This window comes from Pezoporus flaviventris, unplaced genomic scaffold (assembly GCF_033815535.1).
Source record: "Pezoporus flaviventris isolate CSIRO_AGI_PZ_B2104156 unplaced genomic scaffold, CSIRO_AGI_Pfla_v1 ptg000105l, whole genome shotgun sequence".
Classification (NCBI taxonomy): Eukaryota; Metazoa; Chordata; class Aves; order Psittaciformes; family Psittacidae; genus Pezoporus; species Pezoporus flaviventris.
In genome coordinates, this window is record NW_026892653.1 from 1,306,289 (window position 1) to 1,318,999 (window position 12,711).

A 12,711-nucleotide genomic window follows, 5' to 3' on the forward strand; every position below is an offset into this window, starting at 1 on the left:
ATCAATGCAAACCTTTCCTAAGGGTCTGAGAGTACTTCCTCTGTTTTCCACATTATCCCTTCCTCCAACAGACAATACTGGGCTCGGCAGGAAAAGGAAGCACATATGGTTTGCACTCAATGACAGACCACTACAAGGAAAGGACACAGAGAGGCTGTGGGATTTTCAAGGACCCTCTCACAGCAGGAGTCTGCAGCACAGAAGCAGAGTTGTGCAGCTTTACAATATATGACATTATGCAGCCCCAGTAAGCATCCTTTGACTGCTTACTCTTGCATTTCAGTACGGCTTCAATAAATGCACTTGATGGTCTCAGATATCCCACAGGGAAATAAAAAAGGATAAACTACCAGCATTTGGAATTTTTGTGGTGTGGCAGTTTGCCTTTGCAAGGTGTATAATGAAGTTTCCAATAAGCCATCACCCAAAGGAATAAGCCAATACCAACACAAGCGTTCACACAACTCATGTGACAGAAAGCAGCCTGCATCTGGGCGCAGTGGGCATCCCATAAAGATCAACTCAAGGCAAAATGCAATTGTGCTTCTAAAAAACAACAGTGTCAGAGGTTTTGTTTATCTGCGTTGCAGCAATATTGCACTTGCTAAAATAAAACACTCTCTCCCTGTCTTCCAAGAAGATTACCATCATATAAAAACCAAGTCTGGAATCATTCTTTGCCTGCCTGGGGCTGCATTTAAGAATGTTATTCCTGGCCAGCTCCACTTAAAAGATCACCACCTGTATCATTTATCTAGCTGATGTGCAGCCTGGCTACCAGGCTGCAGCTGACACACAGCCAAGTCCCATGGAAAAATGGTCTGGAACTAAAAGAAATGATGTGTTGGCCTCTTGGTTGCTGGATGCCATCCATGCAACCCATAGTCAAGCCTAAAGACAATAAAGGTGCTTCAAAAAGTGCACTGCTGTCAGCCAGAACCCCAGTTTAGAGTGGGAATGTGCATTCATGTGGGAAATAACCATTTTAAGAGGTCTTTAGTGTCGCTTATTTCCACATTTTTAAAGGTTATCTGAAATCAACTGCCCAATTGGCTTGGACCAGAGAGTGTGGTTTAATCTGGTGAGGCTGCTCAGGCAAACGCCGGTGCCAAAAGCTGTTGGCATCACAAACCTAGCAACATCTCATGCCATACTGCACCCTTCTGCTGTGCCTTTGAGGCTCTTCACCATCCTAAAACAACAGCTAGGAGAAGAGAGCAGCATGGCCATTCCCTCTGCTACTCCATAAGCGCATCCCGGCTTGAATGAGGATGCTTTTGACCGCAAAGCAAGGGGAAAAGGACACGTTAACGCATATTATAGCAACCAACGAGCACAGGAAGGCAGTCAGTCACCCAGGCCCTTCTCCGGGGTGCCCCTCTCCCTGAGGGCTTGACAGGAGCCCCAGGCCCACATCAGCCACCAGAGCTCTTCCACGGTGTCCAGAGCAAAGCACAGCCATGCCCTGAGGGGGGTCACTGCCTCAGGCCCGGCCCCACAGGCGGTGGCAGCACTGGGACACCCACAGTCCATTCCCCACCACGGCCTGCGCAGGTTGCCACTCGCCCACCACATCCCCATAACCCTGCACACAAAAAGGAGGAGAAGACCCCCGCCTCGCCTATTTAAGGGCCCTTTCGACCAATCAGCGCCAGGGGCGGGATTACCGCGGACTACGAGATGTTGATTGACGAGCCTCTGAGGCGCCTCATCTCGCCGGACAGGGAGCGGGTGGAGCCAGCGCGCTGACAGCCAATCACCGGGCGCGCGTAGACAGCTCAGCCAATCCCTGTGGCGGTGGGCGTGGCCCGCTGCGGGGTCAGACCGGGAGTGAAGGCGCTTCGCTGCTCCTTCCTCTCTGCCTGCCGCTCCGCTGCCGGCTGGGACTGCTCACTGCGGGATCCCTCCGCGCCTAAGCGGTGCTGGCCGCACGGCTCCGTGCTCCTCCGCCTGCTCGCTGCCTTCCAGCGAGGGATTATTTCCCGCGGTAGTGGCGGCGGCGGGGCGGCTCCATCGCGGCGGATGGAGGCAGCCGGCGCCCGGCTGGGAGAAGGAGCCGCCCCGTAAGGGAGGAAGGACGCGGGAGCGTAGAGGCCTGCTCGGTGCTGCCGGGCCCTACCGGGCAGGGACCCCTCGGCCAGGCCGCGCCTCTAGCGCTCGGGCCTGCGCCGCCGGCGGCGGCCTCCCTCGGCGGGGCCCGGCCCGGCCCTGCCCGCAGCCGGGGGCTGCCCCCCGCGCTCCTCGCCGCCGGGCCCCCTTGTCCCCCGGGGGCCGGGCTTGTCGGGGGGGCGGGAGCGCGGAGGGGGACGCTTAGGGGGTGTCGGGGCGCCGGGCTTACGGGCCCCTCTCGGTGCGCTGCCACCCGCTCTCTCCTCCGCGACCCCCAGCAGGGTGTGCGCCCTCCGGGCCGGGGGAAGGCGGAGCACCATGGTGGAGAAGCGGTGCCCGCGGCTGCAGCGGGACGGCGTGTACCGCTGGTTCTCCGAGCTGCCGTCTCCGCAGCGCGTGGAGTTCCTGTGCGGCCTCCTGGACCTGTGCATCCCGCTGGAGCTGCGCTTCCTAGGCGCCTGCCTGGAGGACCTGGCCCGCAAGGACTACCACTCGCTGCGTGACTCCGAAATCAAGGCCAACAACCCCGCAGACCTGGGGAGCCTCACTAACCTGACCGACGAGGTGGTACGCAGCAAACTGTTGGTGTCTCTCGCCCTGCTCGGGTCTGCACACCGAGAAGCGGCCGGGGTCCTCTTCCGTACCCTCACCCACATCGATTCGGTCATCAACAACTATGGGCTACAACTCAACGAGGGCCGCACAGGGGATGAGTTCCTGTTGCTCTTTACAATGGCATCCAACCATCCTGCTTTCAGCTTCCACCAGAAACAGGTCCTGAGGCAAGAGCTCACCCAGATCCAGAATATCATGGCCAGCACCAGCAAGAATCCAAGCACCTCTACCCTCAACACCATGGCAACCTATCCTGGCTGCCATAAGGTGGGTATCCTGCTTTTGCACACCATGGTGGTACTGCTGCAGGGCACTGGGTTGTGTCTTAAGCTCTGGTTTTAAACCTTTCTTTTAGTACAGGCATTCTAGTGATAAATGGCAGCCTGAAAGACTGGTGGTGATCACTTGGTTGGTTGATGATGGGGGTGAATAACTGAGGGCAAAAAGAGGGATTCATGGACTTCTTGTGGGTTGTGGCATTCAGGTGGGGAGAAGTTCGCAAGCTGATCAACAGGCAGCAGTGTAAACCTTAACTGGTTGCTTTTGGCAGTACCTGTGCTGAGGGGACAGTCCTGCCAGTTGTGTGGAAGACTAGTGATTTAGTATGGGAAGCAAACATGCAGGTTTGGAAACAAGCATCTGTTTAAAAGTTTCCCTGGAATAAGTTGGAAAGGAGGATCAGCTGAAGTAGCTGTCCAGTGGCAAAGGCATCTTGGTGTGTCTGGGTTTTCTTCAAACAATTGTGATGGCAAACGTTCTCAGTTTCTGATTCTAAAAGAAGTGTGGTGGTTGCCTCGGAATCTTCTGAGTATTGATCTTGGTGTCACTGGTTCACTGTTATTAAATTGCTATTTGTTCATTCAGCTGCCAGCAATTAAAGTAGGCAGTAACATTTTAAGATGTGCTGTTAATTATTACATATGTTACTGAGTGCTTAAGTACTCTTGGCCTGCTGCAACTTAGGGAGTCAGACTGTCTTTTTTGACTGAATTTAACCTGCTTTAAAGTTCAAGCTAAGTGCTAGCTAGGTGGACGCATGTGATCAGTTAACAGGCTGTAGCTTTTGAGGGTGTATGGTCTCAGTCAGCAAATAACTGTGTTACCCTTTTATTGGGAAAGATGGTGTATATCTAACGGCTATGAAAATCCCTGTGTTGGAGTAGGATCCTAAATAAAGCTTTTTCTGAGGGCTCACTACAGATTGTGTTGAGTGTTTGTTTCCAGACTGAGAGAGCAATCTATGCTCAGTCTTCCCCTGAATACAAATTTCCTTCCAGTTTTGTTTGAACACTGCTGCTTCAATTGTAAAATTTAGGTGAGTATTATTAAACTTCGTATGTCTCCTGATCTTCCCTTCGCATGTCTTTAAACAGTGCTTTTTCCTGACATTTTAAGGGGAAAGAACAAGGTATGGGATTGCCCTTCTTTTTAAACCTGTATGCGAATAAAACATGGAATGAAAGATTTCATGCAGTGTGTGGAAGGGTATAATTAAAACCAGAAAAAGCTTCCTTTCAGATGCTTAACTACTTGCAACTTCCTTTATTCAAAAGATGCATGGACCTAGGCTTGAAAGGGAAGACTGTAAATCAGATACAAGTTTTCCCAAAATAAGGTGAGTAAAAAAAGATAAAGTTCTGTGGGCAGGAACTTTTTTTTAGAGTATGCTTTCAAAGCTTCACAATAGCCCACAGTTTATGTAGCTGAAAAACTCTTCCACTATTTATGTCAATCTAAGATGGACGGAGAATCCATTCTGGCATTTTTTGTGCCAGCATAAGGCAATAGGACAGTCAGTTGATGTTTTTTTATTCTTCTGCACTCATTGAAGGGTTGGCTCTTTGAAAATACTTTTTTTTAAATTTTTTTTATTTTTTAAGAAATAAGTGTTGAATACTGGCTTCCAAGTACAGGATAGTTGGAGGGAACAAAAAGATGACTTTGCTTTCATGGTCTCTTGAATATGTATTTTCTTTGAACAGGTTTCCTTTAAGATGGTTGAATATTTTCAGTGTTGATAGCTGGGTAATTTTGCTACTTTGAGAGTAAGCAGTTGGCTTAAAACAGGAGTTGGATGAAGCAAGTGGAAAAAACAATGTCTTTCTCCATTCAGCCCAGTTTAAATATGCACAAATAAATTCCAACACTGTGGACTTCGATCTTGCGATGTTATGTTGTGACAATACTTGTGCTGTAACATCACTTAAAAAAACAACAGTACAGATGTCAAGAGAAAGTGAGCGGCAGTGGGCTGCTGCCTGCCAAGAGTCCCGTGCTCTTCATCTTCTTCAGAACTGGAAGAGAATTTCTTCCCCAGTGCCAGCACTTTCTCATCACTCCTGTTGCTTTACTACAGCTGGAGCTATGTAGAGCTGGTCCTTGAAGTCAGTGCTGCGCATTAAACTGTGTGAATGCTGCTCCTCTGTTCTTAAGTGTAAACCTCTTTGAGCTCATCCTTAAAAAAATGAGCTGCAGAAATGGCCACCATTTGAGGTCCTGAGAAACTTTGGGAAGCTGGAATGGCGTGGATGTGTAACGGCATGCAAATAGGGAGCTCTTTGTGAACAGGGCTAGTTATCCCTCAGAGTTTCTCTTGTGCCAAGTGTGGGAATGGGGACTAACACTTATGTGACCACAGTTTCTTCTGTATAACTAGAGGTCCGTTACAGTTTCTGATGACTTACATTTAACTTGTTTATTCAGGGAATTGAAACAAAAAAAGTTGAACAGTGTTCTTGTTCTCTTTGCAGAAACAAATGGAAATGTGCTCCTCCTTAGTCCTATTAAAGTATGACCCAGCTTGATCTTAGCTACAACTTTTTTCCAAAGGATTGGAGCTTGCAGTCCTCTTTCCATCTCCTGTCTCTTTCGCATTTTGCAGTGAAATGTCTCGAAATTGTGAAGAGACTGAACAGTTGATAGAAAATTACTGCAAACATTTCATGAGCCTTTAAGTTACTTTGCCTCACTAACCAGCTTTATCTACCCCAAACAACTGCTTTTTGCTGTTCTCTTTTACTGTCTGCTGCAATTGCTGACCACAAGAAGGCTCGAAAGAGCTGCCCATATATTTTTGCTGTAATTTGTGCTTTTCAGAATCATTCTTGGAATATACGAATCTTAACAGGAAAAGGTGGCTGTGGCTGGCTTTACGTAGGTCAGTAATTATTAAATTCATGGTTTCTACTTGATAGTACAAAATAAACATTTTTTCCTTGCCCTAAGTAATGAGAAGTCTGCCCTCTCTATAGCAGACTATGGCTTTAGTCTTTGCAAAGAAGTTAATTTCTGCCCCCTTGTCGTCTGTTTTCTTCTTGTTTTGAATAGTATCAGTGCTTGCAGGACTTGAATTGTAAATTCTTCAAACCTTTTGGCTGTAGGCATGAAATCTGAGGTGCTAGTATGGTTTTTAAAGACTGAAACAGTGCAAATTGTCTTTAAATGCAGCCCAATCGTATGTCTGAGGTCTTTAAAAACTTTTGTTCCTGAGATTAACAGTAATAGGCTTTTTTTTTTTTTTTTTTAACTGGAAATGATGCAGCTGAGTTTTCAGGCTAATTTTACACCTGAAGATGCCTATTCGGGTGTCTTATACCTTTGCCACAAAGGAGATGGAATGGTTTTCTGGCCAGCCATCTGAAGGCTCATTTCTATGCTGTAGTGCTTAGAGCTGCAAATTCTCCTGTTTTCCTAGAGGAGGGAGGGGCTGGAAGCTTCAGGGCACATGAAAACCAGTAGTCAAATGTCTCCTGTTGTGCATGTATATATGCAGGCGCTTTGACAGGCAAACTGCCACTGCTGAATCTGTGACCAGCAGAAAAGGGAGAAATGTGTCAAAGCTGTCTCCTAACATCTTGAACCACCCATTCAGACTTCTGTTGTGCGTGCCTTGTGACAACAAACATCTGACTTTGCTATAGGTGAAAACTTAATCACTCGGGACATAACTCCCAGAACTAAAGGAGAAGTTATTAATGAATCTGTCACTTTGTATTTCTTGGACTTGCTTTCATCTGCTGAGGTCATTCTGTAAAAACAAGGAAATAAGATAATGCTTTGGTTGCTTACTTAGCTGTGCAAGCCAGCTATGGCAGGAGCTCCTCAGTGGAATTAGTGCCATGATCTGGTTGAGGCTTCAGCTGCAGAACTGGGGTCATAAATAGTAAGTCTGACTATAGTTTGTTTGCAGCTCAAAGGAAATAAGAGTCAGTGACACTGTGGTTATGTGGCTGTTTCAGGTTGCTATCTTATGAATGGGAAAAAGGGTTCTTGCCGAGTCAGTTTCCAAATACTGCACCAACATCTATTTCAAGTTTCTAGCATAAGATGCTATTTTTTGGTTCTGTTAATTCAATAGGATCATCCAAACTTTCAAAATAACTGAAGACTGTATATTGGGAGTGGTGCAGAGCTGATGTTCTGAGAGGTCCATTTCAAATAACTGCACCTTTCTGCACTGTTTACCTCAGGTGATTGAAGTTACATACTCCATCTTCAGAAATATTCTGATTTTTATTTCATCTGTGGAGTGATGAGTTGGAGAAAAGCCCTATTACTTGGGTTGAAACTGAGCCCTTACGGCCTCATGGAGTCAGCAATCTAACTATTCAGTGATCTATGCCAGCTGCCATTATGGCTTTTTTGCTATCTTTGTGCGGATAGAATAAATAAGAGAAACCTAATTTTCAGCCTCCTTACCCACTGAATGTGTTTCATAGCTTTAGATTTCATAGCTTTGGTACATTACCATGCTAATAGCAGTTAGCTAGGATTAGAGGTGTTTACTCACTGATATCAGTAGTTGCTATCTCAGGAATTATCTCATTTTCAAAAACATACAAACCTCACCTCAGGAGCTGTAGGGGCAGGTTTTGCAGCTTCCCGCTGTGGACGTGTGCCAGTCTTTGCATGTCCTTTTGGTATTCTAGGTACTTGAGGCAACACTGTTTACATGCACCTCTTCATGTTCCAGTTCAGAAATGTGAGGTTTCCAGTTCTGGCTCACTACTTACTGATACTCTCGTTTAAAAGTTTTTGTGACTCTGATAAAATGACTTGAGTCTCAAACCTGCTGTATTTTCAGAAATGAGCTTGGCATACAAAGGAATCCTTGGAAGACAATGGTGTCATGTAGTAACAATATTAATTGCCACTGAATTCACTTTGCCTGATCGTTGAGTTTAAGAACCTAAATTAATTTGCTTGGGAAATAGACTTTGCATCCAGACATCAAGGCCAGTTCGGCCAAAAAATCTGTGTTGAGCTAATAATGTTGCTGTTTTTTCCGTGAACTGTTTTCCCATATTTTTGTGCAGGCTGAATCAAGTTTTTGTTTCAAGAGTACATTTCACCTAAGTTTTTTAATTGGCTCTTTTTAAATTTTCTCCTGCTAATTACCTTGTAACTGTTAGTTGTCACTTAAGCAACACTGAAGTTGCTTATCTCTCCTTAGAAGGCCTTTTATCTCTCCTGGAATTAAAAGGCCTCTTGTAAGGTGTTGGGTGTTTTGAACTGTACCATACTTGAAACTGTTTTAATTGAAGCTGTAAAAGCTCTGTGGAGATCCTGCTTGGAAAAGCAGGGGCCAGCAGTAATTAACCACACCTAACAAGCATTCCAGTGTCCAACTTCAAAGGTACTGAACAGCATCCTTTTTTGGCAGTATTTAGCCATTTGCTTTAGTGTTAGGGTAGAGCTCTGGTTCTTCTATGGACTTCTCAGTGCTTCAGTATCTGTGTTATTTTGCCCTTGAGTGCTCTGTAAAGGGATGACTACAGTCGTCTTCTGTATTCAAATACTGCAGTGACCATTTTACTTCTCGCTCTTGAGTGCTTTTTTCTCCTCCTCCAGAAAAAAACAAAAGAGGCAAATATGGGAATGTTGTTCCTAAGAGTATAGATAAGCATTTCTATGACTCTGTTTCTATGAATCTACAGAAATGCTATATCTAATTTGTCTTTTGAAATGAGAACCATTGTCATGCTTAAACTAGAATTTGACTTTACTCTTGAGCAAAAGAATTGGAGCAAGTAAAATTGAACTTGTTCTCTGTTTATATTTGAAGTGGGTATTAAATATAGCAAAGAGATGCTGATATGGTTCAGATACATATTTCTTTGCATGGCTTTTGTAATGAGCAAACATCAAAATTCCTTGCTCTTGCCTCATGCTAAAATAGAATTTTTGCTTTGGTTCCATTGGTGTAATTATCCGACAGTAAGCATTGGAAGGGATCTACTTTTTAATTGGGTGTTCTGGCCAATAATGGGCTTCAGGATATTTGTAAATAGCTGAAGCGATCCAGAAATAATAAGATCAATTACTTAAGAGTAAGATCTCAATTTGAATTAAAGACCTGCCAAGTCATGGTGTAAATAGTGAAAGTGAACATTTTTCATGCATATTATGAATTATTTTCCAGTGTTGCCTTTTTTCCACCACGGTAGTTTTATTACACTCAAGCCATTACTTAAGTGGTTATTGGAGGGGAGGGAGGAGGAAGGAGAAATCCAATTCAGTGGATTTGTGTCTTGTCAGATAACATCTGCCAACCTTGTTAATTGGTGAATTCTTGAGAAGAGGCTGGAGTGGCAATGAACCATTCTACCAGGGAAAAGCTTGTGGAGTCATTGCTTGGTTTATACTTCAAGTTTTAGAATTGCTTCTTTGACTGGCCTTTTACCTCCCAAATGTAAACACTGGCCCAGTGGAAGCGATTTCCCACCCATATATTGGCAATAGAAGTAGGCTAGCTCCAAAGTCAACATAATATTAATGTTTTAAAGGCAGATATCATTAAGGGATGGAGGCTTGTAGAATGGGTAGGAAGGACCATGCTACTTTTTGAATTCTCATGGTAAGTGTAAGGTGATCTCTTCCCTGCTAGTGGCTATGCTTTTAGGCTTTTACCTTTTGGTGGCATTCAGGTGAAGAAACAGGGACATGTTCGTACATCAATGCTGGGATAGAGAGCAGTAGTACCTCTTTCAAGGTCTAGTTAAGCAGTTATCTGTTTTGATTCTGAAGTACCTTTCATGATTGCTTTGTAAAATATAGATTTGATTTCTTTTTGTTTGTTTGGAGGGAAAACAAAAATATTTCTTGCCATCTGTCCTTTTTTATTATTAAATATGCCTGATGCACCAGAAATCTAGAATGGAAGTGCCTTGAATTAATTATGTTGAGTGAACTGGTTGCATTTGCAGCTTCTCTGTGTAGTAAATTGTAGAGGATCAGGTATGTGAAAGAGGCGGTTGTTTTGTAGCTTATTTGTATTAATGCTTGTGGGTGTTTTTTGTTGCCTTCTATAATTTTTCCCTTTAGAGTTCAAACCTTTCACTCGATACAGCTTTTCAGCAGGAAATCTCATGAATTGTGCCTGTTTGGCATCTCCTGTGGTTAACTGTTGGAGACTGTGTAGTGGTGGCAGCAAACATTGCATTAGTTTAACATTAAAGAATTCTGAAACTTCTTTGCAGAGCACAGCTTCACTTGTTCGTGGTGAGTGCACAGACTAGTGTTGTCAGGTACGTTCAAGGGTTTCATTTGATTGTCTTGAATGACAAATGCACAGCACAACATAATTAGTCCAGTTACTCTGTGGTAGGTTTATGTTCCTAATATTGCCAAAGTATTTGCAATTATTTAAGCAAAGGATTTTAGGTGTAAATTAGTCTATAAATTACAACTCACTTTTTTGGTCCATCTGTTCTGCTGAATTTATAATGGAGCCTTGGAGCAGGTGTGTGATTGTCCCATGGCATTTAAGTACTGTATGCCTCATTTCATCCCAGTAATAGTCTCACAGGACAATAGCATGTGATCTATTACCCCATTTCACTGTGAACTACCTATTCACCCTTTGTGTTCAGAGATGGATACCTTTTTACCAGCTTCCCATGTGAGAAACATGGGCACACCTGACTTGATTGACCTAGTGCTTACATCTTTTTTGGTAGACCTAGCTCTTGGAACTGCATGAATTTCTAGCACAAGCCAGACACTTTCAGTTGTATTTACGTCCTTGTCTAACAAAGAAAATAGACATGTAAATTTAACTGTTGAGTAGTGTTGAGGACTTCAGTAGGTATGTGAAAAGTTGGTTGTGTTTGTGTGACTATTCCTTAAACATCCTTGTAGAAGAGCCCAGATCTTCAAAATGAGTGTTTGCATATAGAAGTAACTGCAGAACTGGTGCTTGAGGCTATGGTTTCACAAGCAGCTGGGCAGACTAATGGCTTGTTGCTTTGAAGAGGAAGACGGTTGCTCAGTTTTGGTCCTCTTGGTTTTGTAGTCTCAGTAGGTTTTGAGTTTCAGGTCCTTGCACTGGTTGTTTCTGGCTCAGACTTAGCCTACTGAACAATCTCATGCCCCCACAGAGTGACATCTGAGTGTCAGCAATGCTCTTCTTTCCCAGATAATTTGGGAACCTGAGTTACATCTCTCCATTGGGAAATAGCAGCTTATCTGCCTCAGCATGCCAGGGCTGTATTCTTGCCACCAAGCTTCTGCTGGAGCATTTTTGCGAACAGGATTGCTCCACGTTAAAGACCTTGGTGTTGACCTTAAAATAAGCTGCTGTAAATACTCATTAATATGAAAATGACAGGAGCAAAGTTGATTCCAACCCCCCCCACCCCAGACTTCAGTGCTCCAAGCCCTGAATGCACTCTTACATGTTACCTGCATCACCCTCAAGCTTGGAGGTCAGTTTATGATTATGAAAAACCTTATTTAATGGAGGCTTCCAAAGCAAATATTGTCAGAAGCATTTATCATTGGGACTTCCCCAGTGTATCACTGGGAAAACTAAGTTTTCTGAAAACTAAGTTTTCCTGTGTGAGCAGTGTAATGTGCAGGACCTAAATTGCATACCTAACTAGGAATAGAAATCATATTTTATTCACTCAGATCCTGTATCTGAGGTTGCATGCATACTGTAGGTAGTAAGCTATGTTGATTTTTAATATTGGCTCCACTTCAAACTAAGTCAGTGAATACTTTGCTATTAAACCATGCATTTTCTGTGTTCTGCTTAGTTATTTTTAAAAGGAACATGTAATTGTTGTTTTGGTAAAATTCTTACCACATGAAATTTGACTTCTCTCAGTCCTGTTATTTTTATGAAAGACTCTGCTATGCTAAATGTCAGGGATTGTCCCTGAGGAGCCAAGCTAACAGGTACTGAATCTGGCTTCACAGGTTTACTGTTTTCCATTGCCTTCCACTGTCTTGGACAGTGGCGGACCCTTTTCAGGTAGCAGTGGCTGAAGGAGAGCCTGTTGAAGTAACTGCTTCTGCTTTTGTTGTGCAGTTAATGTCTTTGTTTTCTGTGTACTTTTTGATGGATCATGGGGGTTTACAGAGATTTCTAGAACTTTCTTTTTTTTATTTCCTCTCCCAAGGTGATCTATGCCTGTTAATGTATCTCTGGTGCTAAGGAAAAAAAGAAAAAAATCACTGCCGAAAAAATAATACAATTGTTTGCTGGCAGGTAGAAAGGAGAAAATGTGATAATGGCTAAAATTCTAGCAGTGGCTTCTGGCACATTGACTCAGGGGTTGATGACAAACAGGTCAAAGCAATTGTTCCACTTCCTTGCTGACTCCTGGGTGTGAAGGGCTTCAGGGTGTCATTCTGTGATCCTTTAGTCTAACCCTTGTTGGGAAGGATGTGCTTTTCAGTTCTGGTACTGATTTTATTATTATGGAGAATGACGCACAGAAGAGTTCAGGCTGAGCCTTTGTCTCTAGATAGTTGTCCTGGGTTCAGCAGTAGCAGTCATTTTTCTCCTTCTCAGTGGCTGGTGCAGTGCTATGGTTATGACTTTCAGCCTGGGAACAGCACTGATAACACCATTGTTGCTCAGTAATGTTTAGTCCGACCAAGGACTTTGTGAGTCTCATGCTCTGCCAGGGAGAAGGAGAGGCCAGGAGGAAGCAGAGACAGGACACCTGACCCAGACTAGCCAAAGGGGTATTCCATACC

General features: G+C 44.1%; 1 protein-coding gene across 1 annotated transcript in view; it reads left to right on the forward strand.

Moving 5' to 3' along the window:
- The first annotated feature begins 2,218 nt into the window (after positions 1-2,218).
- ZCCHC14 (zinc finger CCHC-type containing 14) overlaps positions 2,219-12,711 on the forward strand; it is a 51,102-nt gene continuing 40,609 nt past the window's right edge. Inside the window, exon 1 of the mRNA XM_061477353.1 lies at positions 2,219-2,991. Coding sequence (XP_061333337.1) covers positions 2,428-2,991 — 564 coding nt within the window. The 5' untranslated portion in view covers positions 2,219-2,427. The remainder of the gene's footprint in view (positions 2,992-12,711) is intronic.